The 15,606-nt window shown below is 34.6% G+C and overlaps 1 protein-coding gene across 1 annotated transcript in view; it reads right to left on the reverse strand.

Annotated features, from left to right (window-relative positions):
* Positions 1-259: 259 nt before the first annotated feature.
* Positions 260-15,606, reverse strand: part of LOC137237514 (NFX1-type zinc finger-containing protein 1-like) — a 42,908-nt gene continuing 27,561 nt past the window's right edge. The window contains exons 7-8 of the mRNA XM_067761222.1: positions 729-872; positions 260-656 (exon numbers count right to left, since the gene is read on the reverse strand). Coding sequence (XP_067617323.1) covers positions 357-656; positions 729-872 — 444 coding nt within the window. The 3' untranslated portion in view covers positions 260-356. The remainder of the gene's footprint in view (positions 657-728; positions 873-15,606) is intronic.

The raw sequence follows: 15,606 nt of genomic DNA on the forward strand, positions 1-15,606 counted from the left end.
TTCCAAATATGAGCCAAATCGGACCACAAATACGATTTTTGTGAATATCTCGATCCTTGCGCCACCTAGCAGCGATTTTTTCTTATTATTGCATTGTCATCGGGTTCTGAACTATATTCCAAGTTTCAAGCTTGTAGCTTATCGGGAAGTTACTTAAGTTTCAATTACAAAATTCTTTCACAACGGCCGTGCATGCGGCCGTGCGGCCCGCCTGTCAAGTCAAGCTAAATAAAACCGTTTAAAAAAGTATTCGTTCGCAAATTTTTTACAATAAAATTCTCCGTATAAATAGGAAAATTCATTATTTTATTTAAAAGCTTCGTCTTTTTTTTTAAATCTAAAATCCAAAATTTATTTCATTCTTCATAATTAAACGGAAAATGATTGCCAATAGCACATTGAGCTCTTAATTTCAATTCAATTGTTCGCCATATTTCGCTGCATTTCGTCAAGGTCGACATATCTCCAATAATATACATGCCATGCTTAGCGCGCGAAAGAGCAACACAAATTCGATTTTTGTTCCGTAGAAAACCGATTTGTCCTTCGGTATTACTGCGCACTAAGGACAACAGCACTATGTTGGCCTCTAGGCCCTGAAAACTATCCACCGTCGCAATATTTACGTGTTGAAGTGATTCATGACTGATTCGTGCCTGAAATATGAATGAATTTAAATTATTTTGCATTTAAAATTGAAGATGGAACAAAAATATTTAAAATCATACGCATTGCTTGAGGTGTTCGACTTGCTTTGCATATGGACTTAGAATTACAATATCATCGGAAGTGTATGCAGCTGTCGTAAGTAAATGTGTTGCCAAATGAATAATTTCTTCTGCTTCGAAAATGTTAAATACTGAGCATTCACCCTGAAAATAAGAAAAAAAATTGCATTTTCAGTACAAATTGTCTAGTATTTTTGTGTTCTTTTTTTAATGTATTTTTTTTCATTTCGTATACCCCGTATACGTGAAGTTTTCTATGTGATTATAGAAAAGTCATGTTTTTAAATTAAAAAGGTTTGCAAATTAACGACAATTGTCTCTATCCAATATGCAAACAAGGACACTCAGCCATGTAACAATTTTTGAATTGGAAAATTTTTCGAATTCGATCTAAAAATTGTTCTTATGCCAATTTCACACAGAGGCTTAATGAAATAATTAGCAAAGTTTTCTACATTAAAGCCCTAATTGAACTCAATCTTCCATACAAAATACAATTAAATTAATTATCTCATTAGTGCTTTATTGAATGCCTAATCGAGTGAAAAATCCAGTCGTTTTGGTTGTTGCTTCGAATTTTATTTTCAATGTAACAAATGACAATCAAAAATAAATTATTTTCAATAATTTACAAAAAATAGAAAACACGAAAAAATTGAAAATTTAATTTTCGCTGCATTTGCTGCAAAAGATAATATGGCTTTTTCGAAAATAGGTACATATTTGGTTAGGCGCAACATCTATGGATAGTTGCGCATGTATTTATTATACTCAGCTGAGCAGAGTTCACAGTGTATATTAATTTTGTTCGCATAAGGGTAATCTGCAAGGGCATAAACTAATTGAGATAGATATAGACTTCTATATATCAAAATGATCTGGGCGAAAACAGAAATCATTTAACCATGTCCATCCGTCCGTCTGTCCGTAAACACGATAACTTGAGTAAATTTTAAAGTATCTTAATGAAATTTGGTATGTAAGTTCCTGGGCACTCATCTCAGATCGCTATTTAAAATGGACGAAATCGGACTATAACCACGCCCACTTTTTCGATATCGAAAATTTCGAAAAACCTAAAAAGTACGATAATTCATTACCAAAGACAGATAAAGGGATGAAGTAAAAGAATGTAATTTAAAAGTTTTACAAGCTGTAATTTGGCAGTCGTTGAAGATTTCATGATGAAATTTGGCAGGAACGTTACTTCTATTACTATGTGTGTGCTAAATAAAAATTAGCAAAATCGAATGACGAACACGCCCACTTTTTAAAAAAAATTTAAAAAAAATTTTATATCTTTACAGTATATAAGTAAATTATGTCAACATTCAACTCCAGTAATGATATGGTGCAACAAAATACAAAAATAAAAGAAAATTTCAAAATGGGCGTGGCTCCGCCCTTTTTCATTTAATTTGTCTAGGATACCTTTAATGCCATAAGTCGAACAAAAATTTACCAATCCTTTTGAAATTTGGTAGTGGCATAGATTATATGACGATAGCTGTTTTCTGTCAAAATGGGCGAAGTCGGTTGAAGTCACGCCCAGTTTTTATACACAGTCGACCGTCTGTCCTTTTGCTCGGCCGTTAACACGATAACTTGACCAAAAATCGATATATCTTTACTAAACTTAGTTCACGTACTTATCTGAACTCACTTTACCTTGGTATTAAAAATGGGCGAAATCCGACTATGACCACGCCCACTTTTTCGATATCGAATATTTCGAAAAATGGAAAAAATGCCATAATTCTATACCTAATACGAAAAAAGGGATGAAACATGATGATTGGATTGGTTTTTTGACGCAAAATATAACTAGAAAAAACTTTGTAAAATAGGTGTGACACGTACCATATTAAGTAGAAGAAAATAAAAAGTTCTGCAGGACGAAATCAAAAGCCCTTGGAATCTTGGCAGGAATATTGTTCGTGGTATTACATATATAAATAAATTAGAGGTACCCGACAGATGATGTTCTGGATCACCCTGGTCCACATTTTGGTCGATATCTCGAAAACGCCTTCACATATACAAATAAGGCCCACTCCCTTATAAAACCCTCATTAATAGTTTTAATTTGATACCCATATCGTACAAACACATTCTAGAGTCACCCCTGGTCCACCTTTATAGCGATATCTCGAAAAGGCGTCCACCTATGGAACTTTTAAAATACTCTTTAATACCTTCCATTTTATACCCATGTCATACAAACATATTCCGGGGTTACCCTAGGTTCATTTTCCTCCATGGTGATTTTGCCTTATTTTGTCTCCAAAGCTCTCAGCTGAGTATGTAATGTTCGGTTACACCCGAACTTTGCCTTCCTTACTTGTTTTTATTGTATTTATAGTTAAAAAGGAAACGGCTGCTTTCCATGTTAACTATTTTTTGTAAAACGAAATATGTATTTTTTTGGGGCTGCGAACATATGTCGCTTAATGAAGCAATAGGCCCTGTATGAAAAGGAAAACTTAATTATTTCATTAAATATTACTTTCTAGAACAGATAAAATTTTTCGATAAAAGCAAATGGCAAGTGGAAATTTTTTGTCGAAATTTTAGCACCCACGGCAACCTACATCATTTTCGGCTCCAGTTTCAGTTTCAAAATTTTTAGCTTTTAAATTTTGTTATAAAATAAATGTTTTGCCTTGAAGGGTTAATGATGGAACTTTATATAAAATTGTGGATTAATCTACGAGTAGTTACCTATGTATCATTACCCAGGCAGCATTTTTTGAAAATTTCGATTACAAATGTTCAGCCCTATTCTGCACTTCGAACTGAACTGAAATTTTCTCAGTTTGGTAACTTTGCTATCCTGCGTTCCGTTTTCATTCAGTCCAACTTCGAAAGCCTCGATTTGACGTATTCTACACTTCGAGCGGAGTTCCGTTTTGACGGAGATTGTTTTGATTTTTATTTTAGCGGGCTTTAAAGCGCAATTTTTAAAAAAATACGTAAGTGAAATATACATTAATGTTTACACAAATTATTTTAAAACAAACTTTTTATTTTTTTGTAGTTTTGCAACGCAACAAGTACAACACCAGAGCAATACGCAAAATTGTTGGAAATGCTGTCAACAAAAAGAGACATTGCACAAGATTTCTCAAAAAGGCCTAAAGAAGAAGTACAGGCGTTTTGGATAGAGGTTGCATCGGCATTGAATGTAATTCCTTCCCCATCGAAAGAAGCGAATTTATGGAGAAAGGTAAGTTATCCTGAAAATAACTTATGTTTTCCTAATACTTGTAATGATTATTTCAGGCGTGGGTTGATTGCAAGTGCTATGTAAAGAAGAAGATGTAGTCCAACAAAAAGGAAATGTTGTGCACTGGATAATGCCGTTTGAGGAGAATCAGTCCCATTGAGGAGAGGGTCATTGGGCTGACGGGTTTAGAAACATCCACAAGTTATTTTAACCCATTTGCGCTCTCTGTACTATATAAACGACACCAATACAAGCCATGCCTAAAACTTTGATACGACTTTTATAACAAAACTATTTAGATGTGCAGCCACCTTGTAATATTATCTTCGTTTTGCCTAAGATTACAGATAAATTCGTATAACAGATGACTCCAGATTTTGACATTTGCACATGCAGTTTTCACATCGGAGTTAGTCAGAAGAAAAATTAGCGATTTTTCATTAAAATATTGGTATTACCATTTAAATATTCATAATTTTAAAGTGTAAAAAGACACAGATAATCTTATTTAGTGCCGTGCGTGTAAATTTTTGTGATTTGCAGGATTTAGGAAATCATTTTGTCAACTGTCGCTTTTTTAGTACACATGGGTACGGAGATTTTTGGGTATCCTAATACTATCTGGCTATCATAAACTACCACGTGAGCGCCAATATTAGAGTCACGAAACGAAACTTTCACTTAGTTGATAATAGCCTTGCATATACTTCCAATGATAAGATGTTCAAAATTAGACCCCTGCGTGACCTATTGATTCAAAAGTTTTGTCAGAACGGGATATTTCATGAGAACATTTCGATCGTCGAATCAATGATAAAATATTATGGCCACCATCCCTCTAAGCAATTCATTCGAGGTAAGTCAATTAGATTCGGTTACAAAAACTGGGTAGCAGCCAGTTCTGATGGTTACTCCTATGTTTTTGATGTATATTGCGGAAAAACATCTGTCACCTCAAAAGGTCATAGAGTTGTCAAATCGTTGTTACTAAAAACGCCTTCGATACCTGAGGAACATACAATTTGTTTTGACAATTTTTTTACTAATTGTGATTTACTGCGAGACTTGAAAGAAACTGGATATAAAGCAACTGGAACAATGCGTGAAAATCGCATTGGTATTCGTGGTAAAAATGGTGGTGGGTTATCTTCACATACATGCTTGATATGAGCATATCTAACACTTGGCGTCTACATACTTTATCTAGCGAAAATAGGTTCGACCAATTGGCTTTCAGAAGGCACATTGCTCGGAGCTACCTTAAGAGCCGTAACGTCAACAAAGCTCGTCCATCCGGCTGTATCGTAGCAGGTCCAAACAGGAACAACGGAAATAACCCTGGAACGCTTCCCAAACAGCTACGATATGTTTTGTGTCATACGCGAATAAAATGTCAATGTACAGGATGCCAAAAAACGTTATACATTGACAAAGAATGTTTTAAAATATATCACTCATAAGTGCCCGCTGTACTAAATAAAGTACACCCCCAAAAGTCAACCTTTATCACTTTTTCGTAAATTTGTAATACTAAACTTAATTAATGTGATTTGTAAGATGACAAAACTGCAAATAAATATAAAAAAATACTAACGGTCTTTGTTTGGGCGTACATGGGTTAATATATGCTCCATCTACGCACATTACTACACCTGTAAAGGCAGCCTTAATATAAAACTCTTGGTCCCTTGCAGTTTTTCCTCCTCACTGTTTCGAAATTTTATCCACTCTGGACAAAGCCGTCCCTCAATAACATCCAGAAAATAGGACAGTGACTTGGAAACGGTTGACTGACCCATCGCCACATTGTAGTGTGTACCAACACATGCTGGTAGCTGCCTTCAGCAAAAAACCTCAAAGCAGCCATTACGTGATTATTTGCTGTTAAGGAAGTCAAGTCGGAATTTCTGCATCAAATATATCCAAGACTTAATTAAATGCGTCTTTATTTAACCTAAGCTTCTTTTTTGAATCTAAAAATATTTGACATGTATGAAGGAATATTTAACAATTCATCGCTGATCCTGAATGGATCACTGATGTCCCTCAATCTCCGCCTTTCCACTATCACGTCTACATTGTGGGACGCATTGTCCTCCTCGTCAATTAAAGCTGCAACGGCTAATGTTTCCATAATTTATTTATGTTAAATAAATGTTACATAACGAAATATTCACTAATTTATAAATTTTTCACAAATATTTCTTTATTTGTTGTGTTCTAATTTCATTCTTCCTCTTCTTCTTTCAATTCAAGCGGAACTCAAGATACCTACTTTCAGTTCAAGCGGCGCAGAGAACTGAAACGGACTTGTAATGCAGAATAGGGGCGATTTAAAGATGATTAAAAATGTTGAAATTTAAGAGCATTTTCTGTTCGAAAATTAATGTATCTTCGGGCGAAAAATATACCCTAAATGTGATTATTCTTGAATAATCATTTATGATTATATTTCGAAACGCTTTTTATTCATATTTGATATCATATCTCATTCAAAATAAGATACCACATAATAATCTTATTTCATCAGGGGAAGAAAGCATGCGGAAGTGAGCTATTTGACCCAAAGGTTATTCGCAAACAAACTTGACCGATATACACCTGCGACTACAACATCCAACATCAGCCCTGATCGTCAACATCTTAAAATAGGATACGATACGGTATGTTGAAGTCGTATCCAGGTATGTCAAGAAGGTTTCACTTAACTGGCGTTCAAATAGTTCACAACCTTTGTATTGTCCAACCATTATGTATTTTCTGGGAAGCCGAAGGTGGAGAAATGGTTGGGGAAATTTACATTATTTCTTGTCTTGAAGAATATCTTTTGTATCACTACATGTGATCCGACCTATGAAAAGGTGGCTTATGACTAAAAAAAACAGCTGCTACCAGCTTTTTCTCGCATTTTCTTTTTTGAGTCATAAGCCACCTTTTCATAGGCCGGGTCACACATAGTAAAAAACAAAGTCGCTTTTTCTGTACCTATGCCCCTTTGAATGCTTAAACCTTTAAAACTACTCAATGGATTTTGATGCGGTTTTTTTAATAGATAGAGTAATTGAAGAGGAAGGTTTATGTGTTTAATAACATCCATTGAATAGTGGAGAAATACTGTTATTTTTGAAGTTTGTAATGTGATGTTTATATGTATATAAAAGAAAGTGGTGTTAGTTGCACTATTTATAACTCAAGAACGGATGCACCGATTTGGGTGAAAATTGGTGGAGATGTAGATTAGAATAGGATACTTTTTATCCCGTTCTGGCTAGTGGCTTGAGATCAAAACGGGGGCCTGGGTAATCCTGGGATTGGTTGTACAATATGGGTATGAAATGAAAGCTGTTTATGAGTACTTTAATACGGGGTATTTTTCGTACCCTGGGTGACTAAGAGTCTCGAGATAAAGGCCAAAACGTAGAATGTGTTTATAGAATATGGATAACAAACGAAATTTGTTGATCAGTGCTTTAGTAGAGGGTAATTTTTATACCTCTGGGTGACTAGGGTCTCGAAATATAGGCCAAAACGTGTGCCCGTGTACGCCTAGACAGTGTTTATACAATATGGATATCAAATGAAAGCTGTTAATGAGTGTTTAGTACAGGGTAGTTTTCATACCTATTGGTGACTAGGGTCTCGAGATATAGGCCAAAACGTGGACCCGGGTACCCCTAGAATGTGTTTATACAATATGGATAACAAGTGAAAGCTGTTGATGATTGCCTCAGTACAGGGTGGTTTTCATACCTATTGGTGACTAGGGTCTCGAGATGTAGGCCAAAATGTGGATCAGGGTAACACACTAGGAATATGTTTTTGCATTGCTCAGAGTTTAAAAGTAATTTTCATTGTGATATTCGCATCAACCTGGAAAAACTGATAAATATGCATGCGAAACCGAAATAAAGTCATGAATTAATAATACCCACATACCTATTTACATACGTCCTATTCGATTTGCCTGAAATGTGGTATATAAATTTGCCTATATTAGTATTTGCGATCCTTTTTTCCGGGAAGTAGACCAGAGACGGGCTGGGACTGGGATTAGGACTATGACTGGGACTGGAATAAAATATATACCACCCTCTGGGACTGGCAATAAGGGATGAAGAAGAACTAGAAAGAAGAGAAAAGAGGGAAGGAGACTGAGAAAGATATAGAGACGAAGAGAGAGATAGATGAAGCGAAAATGAGGGAGGGAGTGAATAAAATAAATTAACAAAAATTGAAGAGGAGAGAGGGCAGAGTTAGACGGAAAAAGCTTATTAAAAGGTATGCAGATAGACCAAATTTTAGGGCAGAACAAGGTATGACGGGTCTGCTAGTAAATAATAAAATGTTTATATATTTTTTTCTGAACTTCATGATTGAACAAATGTGTGTATGTCGATTTGTGTAACCGCTCTGCTTAATTCAGAATTTCACCGCCAGTTTTGGCCGTAGTTTCGGTCCTGGTTGCAGTCCGGGGGAGGTTGCGATTTAGATTCCTTACCTTTAGCTTTCGCTGCTCTCCTTTTTTCTTTTTATTTTCTTAGCTTTTATATCCATTTTCATTTCCCTTTACTTTGCCTTATTTTCCTTTTCTTGTTTGTCTTCTTTTCTCTTCTGCCCTTTCCTGCAGCAACCTTAACGTTAACCATAAGCATCATAATCATCATCCACCATCATTACAATTACAGTGCTTTCTGGATGGAGTGACATAAGTTCAATTGATGTTATGACCACTTCAAACAGCTATTAGATTAGATGGCGACTTTTTATTCCAAATTGTCTCTAAACTTTTAGTTAAATCATTTCTTATCTCAGAGAGGACTTCATTGGACCAGTTTTACTAGAATGGGACCAAAACATAGAAAAGGGAGCACCGTATCCAAAAATATTAAAAACAAAATATTCAATCGACTGAACAAAGATATAAGGAAAACCATGATGCAATAAACCAGACAGGTGAAGTCAATATTACAAAATGCAGTCGCATTTGACAAAACTCGCCCTCAATAATTTAAGTGTTGCTTCTTGACCTATCTGCTGCATTGATTTTTTCAGTATAATAAAAAAAATACTACATTCAGGCCTTTCTGAAGCAACGTGCCTTAAAATGACGCCTGCGGTCTATTTTTCCTTTTCCTGAGAGGAATCGGAATAGTTTTAGACAACGGAACGGACCGGCTGGATCTTCAGAGAATCTTATTGTCCACAACTAAGGAATATAGAAACATACTGCTGACATCAATGATCTGGAACAGTATCATGAAGATGCGTATGAGTATCTGGGAGGCTTGTAATACGAAAATCCGGGATTGACGGTATAAGGTCCCAAGACGAAAACATTTATCAATGTAAGCAATGTGTTGAGGAAGGCTCTTTGACCAGAAGAGGTGGCTGGTGTAACAGCAACAATGCTTCAGCAAATCAGAACTTATAGATCTACTTGATAATTAAAAAAAATTACTTCCTATCAGAACTTTATTTTAAGGTTGGGTGCTAGTTTGCCTAAATTGCTACCTAAATTATAATATTTTATTTTTATTTGTATAATAAATTGAGTGGGTAATGGCAGGTGCTAGGCTTGTATGGCGATTCTTTGTAGAATACGGTGGCGATAAACACATATGGTTCCGCTGATGGTAGCAGTACAATTCGCGGTTCCTTGTGAAACACAAGTCTTATTAGCTGAACTAACTAATATGTAGTATCACAATGGACCTTCATGTTGTCCAAGTGAGCTTCCCCTATCATACCACCCAACCTAACCTATTAGCTGAACTGCAACATGTTATATTGTTGCCGAAGGAAGTATCCCTTCGATCGTATGAGGCCCCTTTTGTTATTAAAACATGTGAAAACATCGCAAATTTTGAGATTATGTAATTTTTCCTAAAACCAAATAAATTAGACTGTCAAACAAACTCGCACACTTTCGAGAGATTATTTCCTATCGCATATTACATTAATAACGTAGTAAAAAAATAGAAAAATAGTACCAAAAATTTTCCCTCCCAGTACTTTAAAATTTTTGTTGTTGTACTACTGACTTCCCCTGTCTGGTTTTATTGCGTTATGAAGAAAAACAAAGAAATGTAACTTTAATGCAACAGTTGTTGAAATTTTACTAACTGGGTTAGGTTAGGTTGAGCTACGTGGAGATGCTAGCAAAATAACTGAACTTATGAGAAACAAGTAAGGAAGGCTAAGGTCGGGTGTAACCGAACATTACATACTCAGCTGAGAGCTTTTGAGAGAAAATAAGAGAAGATCACCATGTAGACAAATTAACCTAGGGTAACCCTGGAATGTGTTTGTATGACATTGGTATCAAATGGAAGGAAATAAAGAGTATTTTAAAAGGGAATTCTACAGGTGGACGCCTTTTCGATAAATCGCCATAAAGGTGGACCAGGGGTGACTCTAGAATGTATTTGTACGATATGGGTAACAAACTTGGTATGTAATTATGGCATTTTTTCCATTTTTCGAAATTTTCGATATCGAAAAAGTGGGCGTGGTCATAGTCGGATTTCGCCCATTTTTAATACCAAGATAAAGTGAGTTCAGATAAGTGCGTGAACTAAATTTAGTAAAGATATATAGATTTTTGGTCAAGTTATCGTGTTAACGGTCGAGCGACTGTGTATAAAAACTGGGCGTTGCTTCAACATTTTGAAATTTTCTTTTATTTTTGTGTTCTGTTGCTCCATATCATTGCTGGAGTTGAATGTTGACATAATTTACTTACATATATACTGGCGGCCACCGTGGTGTGATGGTAGCGTGCTCCGCCTACCACACCGTATGCCCTGGGTTCGCACCCCGGGCAAAGCAACATCAAAATTTTAGAAATAAGGTTTTTAAATTAGAAGACAATTTTTCTAAGCGGAGTCGCCCCTCGGCAGTGTTTGGCAAGCGCTCCGGGTGTATTTCTGCCATGAAAAGCTCTCAGTGAAAACTCATCTGCCTTGCAGATGCCGTTCGGAGTCGGCATAAAACATGTAGGTCCCGTCCGGCCAATTTGTAGGGAAAATCAAGGGGAGCACAACGCAAATTGGAAGAGAAGATCGGCCTTAGATCTATACGGAGGTTATCGCGCTTTACATTCATTTTTTTTTTAGTACTGTAAAGATATTAAATTTTTTTTAAAATTTAACTTTAAATTTTTTTTTAAGTGGGCGTGTTCGTCATTTGCTGATTTTTATTTAGCACATATGTATATAGTAATAGGAGCAACGTCCCTGTCAAATTTCATCATGATATCTTCAACGACTGTCAAATTACAGCTTGCAAAACTTGTACATTACTTTCTTTTAAAAGTAGGCGGTGCGACGCCCATTGTCCAAGATTTTACTAATTTTCTATTCTGCGTCATACAGTCAACCCACCTACCAAGTTTCATCACTTTATAAGTCCTTGATAATGAATTATCGCAGTTTTTCGGTTTTTCGAAATTTTCGATATCGAAAAAGTGGGCGTGGTTATAGTCCGATTTCGTTCATTTTAAATAGCGATCTGAGATGAGTGCCCAGGAACTTACATACCAAATTTCATCAAGATACCTCAAAATTTACTTAAGTTATCGTGTTTACTTACGGACGGACGGACGGACGTGGCTAAATGAATTTCTTTTTTCGCCCAGATCATTTTGATATATAGAAGTCTTTATCTATCTCGATTAGTTTATGCCGTTACAGGTGTAAGATGACCATCGTGGTCATCTTTATTCTTGCGTCGTAGTTGACGCAGGTTATCGCCCAAAAAAGCTTTAACGCAACTTGAGTGAAGCACACAATATTAATTGCGTAGACTTCTCGCACATACACTGCTTCTAATACCAAAACAAGAAACTGACGAACTTTACTTTTTAAATATAGTCTTTTTAAAATATTTTATTTGTTGAATATAAAGATGTTCACAAACTTAGAAAATTTAATATATATGTATATATATATATATATGAGCTGCTGAAAACTTTTGCTTCTTGACGAGTTGAATGCGCGAAATTAATTGGCGTCATTCAAAGTGACGTTTATGAAGGTAACCCTCATTGTGAGTGATTGGTGTGGTCAAAAAATTGACGTGGTTAATATTTAATGATTGATGTTATGGTCACTCAACACTTATCATAAGGGTTGCCTTACATCATCCCCCTTTGGAAAAGAAGAATTGGCCAAATTCTTCTGTCCCAAACGTGATGTATTTTATCTTAATAAAAGTTTAAGACTGTTAAACTAAATTTAAATCTACATCTATGTTTAGATCTAAATTAAAAATGAAATTCTAAAGTCTAATTCTAAAGTAGGACTTAAATTTAATTTTTATAATTAAAAACAATTTTTTTTGTGTTTTAATTTTACTGTATGAATTAAGTTCTTAATTTTTAATGATTGTTTAAATTTATTTGATTTCATTGTCTTTTTTTTTCAGGTTTGGAAGAAAAACATTTTATTTCTAATTTAACAATAGAGATTAACTTTAAATAATCTTGAATTTAAAATTTAATTTAATTAGTTTTTCTTATTCTATTTTTATGTACTATTTTTTTCTTTTTCGTTTCGTCATCAATTAACGTGACGTTTACGCCGTCAATACCTATTACGGTATACGGACCAATATAGATACTACTATGCTTGTCGCGGGGTTCTTTTTCAAGCAATACCTTGTCAAATACCTTGACAGATATTGGTTGTGAACTTTTGTTATATCCGGTTTGATTTTTTAATTTGTGTTCTGTAACTGTTTTATTCGCTAATTCGTGAGTTTTTTGAAAACGAAATTTAACTTCTTTCGAATAGTTTTCTATGTTATAAATCGGGTCTATTTTATCGGTTTGCAGTTCTTTTGGTAAATTAGCTGCTTTGCCAAATACTAATTCATATGGTGAGAATTTATTATCGAATACTGTGTTTGTTGTTGTGTTATGAAGAAAAGTGAAATATTTCAAGTAAACATCCCAGTCGGAAAAATTGGGATTTAGAAAAGATCTTAAATATTCATTGAAAACTCTGTGATTTCGCTCTACTGTGCCAAGAGTTTCATGATGGTACGCTGTGGAAAATTTATGTTCTATTTTTAATAGTTTTGTTAACTCTGAAAAAATTTCATTTTTGTATTCGGTACCTAAATCAGTTTTAATCGTCTTCATAATGCCATATATTAGTATGAAATTTTCAAAAATAGCTGATGCGACCGTTTTTGCACTTTTGTCAGGTATCGCAATCGTTACTAAGTATTTGCTGAGATCGCATATAATGGTGACAGCGAACTTGTTACCATTATCGGATTGAGGTAGAGGTCCTATAGTGTCAATGACAACAATGTCGAATGGCTTACATGGTGTTTCGGTTAGGATTAAATTTTCTTTTGTTTTTGGCTTAACCTTATTCAAAAGACATTTTTCGCAGTTTTTAACAAATTTCGCTATATCGCGCGTCATGCCTTTCCAATAATATTTGGTTCTGAGTTTTGCATAAACTTTTTTGCTACCGAAATGTCCTCCTAAAATTGGGTCGGTATGGTAAATTGTTATTAATTGTTGTTTTTTGTCTTCGTCTGTCACAGTTTCTACGGGTTCGGTTAGGACGATTTCTAAATGTTTTAAAATTTTATTCCCAGTGGTTTTCAGATCTGATATCGAAAAATATTTAAAAAGATTATCATTTTTTTGCAATTCAATTATATTAATATTGCGCTTGCCAGCTTCTTTTTGTAGCTTCAAAAGTAATTCATCTAAATGTATTATTTTGTTAGCACACGCAACCTTAATTAACTCAATCTTTTTGTGTTTTAAATGCGCATTTAATTCAAAATTCGTAATTTTACCACTTTTATCATAATTTATTTGGGATTTTACTCTGGGTATTTTCTTTGAAAATTTGTTTGAAAAATTATCATAAACTTGTAATTTTATGTTTTCTTTTACTTTTTCTTCTTTGAGTATTTCTTGTTGCATTAATTGTTCTTGTTTTGTCTGTGATCTTGTCTGTACTGCTAAAATTGATGTTCCTGAATTTTTTATTTCTTCTATTGTGATGCGAGAGAGTGCATCTGCTCCTACGTTCGTTTTACCTTTTATGTATTCAATAGTGAAGTTGTACTCTGCCAGTTCAAGTCTGATACGTGAAAGTTTTGAAGAGGGATCTTTCATATTGAACAAGTAAACTAATGGACGATGATCGGACTTGACTGTAAAGTGTGTGCCATATATGTATGGTCTGAACTGTTTTATTGCAAAAAATATAGCTAAAAGCTCTAACTCAATTATTGATTTCTTTTGTTCTGAATTATTAAATGATTTGGACGCGAAACAAATTGGTAAGTCAATGCCATCTTTATTTTGACTTAAAATGGCACCACAACCAATTTTTGAAGCGTCGACAGTAATTATAAATTCCTTTTTGAAGTCTGGGTATTGGAGAATTTGAGGAGAAATTAAAGATTTTCGAAGTTTTTCAAATGCTATATCACATGATTGATCCCATTTAAATTCCACTCTTTTCCTGCTAAGTTTATTTAAAGGTGCTGCTATGGAAGCAAAATTTGGTATAAACCTTCTGTAATAATTGGCGAATGCCACGAATCGTCTTACTGCATCTTTATCGGAAGGTTTCGGATATTTCTTTATTGCAATTATTTTGGAATCGTCTGGAAGTAGACCTTTTGACGAACATTTGTGTCCTAGGAAAGTGACTTCTGAACGCATGAAGTTGCATTTTTCGGGATTGAGACGCAAATTAAATTTTTTGCATGTTTGAAAGACTTGTTCTAAATTTTTAAGATGGTGAGCTTCGCTGCACCCAATGACTATAAGATCATCGACATATAAAAAGGCTTGGTTTGGAGAAATTCCTGAAAAGGCAATTGACATCATTCTTGAGAATGAATTCGGAGCTACGTTTAAACCAAATGGTAAAACTTTCCATCGAAAAGCACCACGATCAGTGCTGAATGAAGTGATGTCTCTAGAATCTTTATTTAATGGGATTTGGTGGAAACCTGAATACAGATCCAATGTAGAAAAATATTTGGCTCTGCCTAGATTATCAAGAATATCGTCTATTCGTGCAAGTGGGAATTTGTCTGCTATCAATTTTTTGTTTACGGCTCTAAAGTCAACACACATCCTGTAGGATTTCTGTCCATTTGGATTTTTCTTTGGCACAAGTATCAATGGACTATTATAGTTGGAATAGCTGTGTTCTATAAGATCGTTTTGCAATAAATTATCAACTTGTTTATTAATTTCCTCTCTCTGACAATATGGTAAACGGTAGTTTTTTATGTAAACAGGATTTGTATCTGTCAATCGTAATTTCTGTTCATAAAAGTTGTTAAGTGTCATACGATCGGTCTTTAGTGCAAACACGTCATTATATTTTAGACATAAATCGAGAAGTTTTGGTTTGGCATAATTTGGCATTTGTTTTTCTAAAATTGATTTTAATTCCTCTGACCTTTTCGAATCTTTTGAAAGATCATTGATTTTATACACGTTATAGTTGGTGATTTCATCCGTAACTATGTTACAATTTCTTACGTATTTTACCTCGTCAGTGACGTTTAATACCTTTATTATTGGATTGTTAGTGTCAACAATACACTTTGCGGTGAACACACCACTACAAATTTCCTGTGCGTCTATAAAAACTGGATGTT

Source organism: Eurosta solidaginis, chromosome 1 (assembly GCF_040869045.1).
Source record: "Eurosta solidaginis isolate ZX-2024a chromosome 1, ASM4086904v1, whole genome shotgun sequence".
NCBI lineage: Eukaryota > Metazoa > Arthropoda > Insecta > Diptera > Tephritidae > Eurosta > Eurosta solidaginis.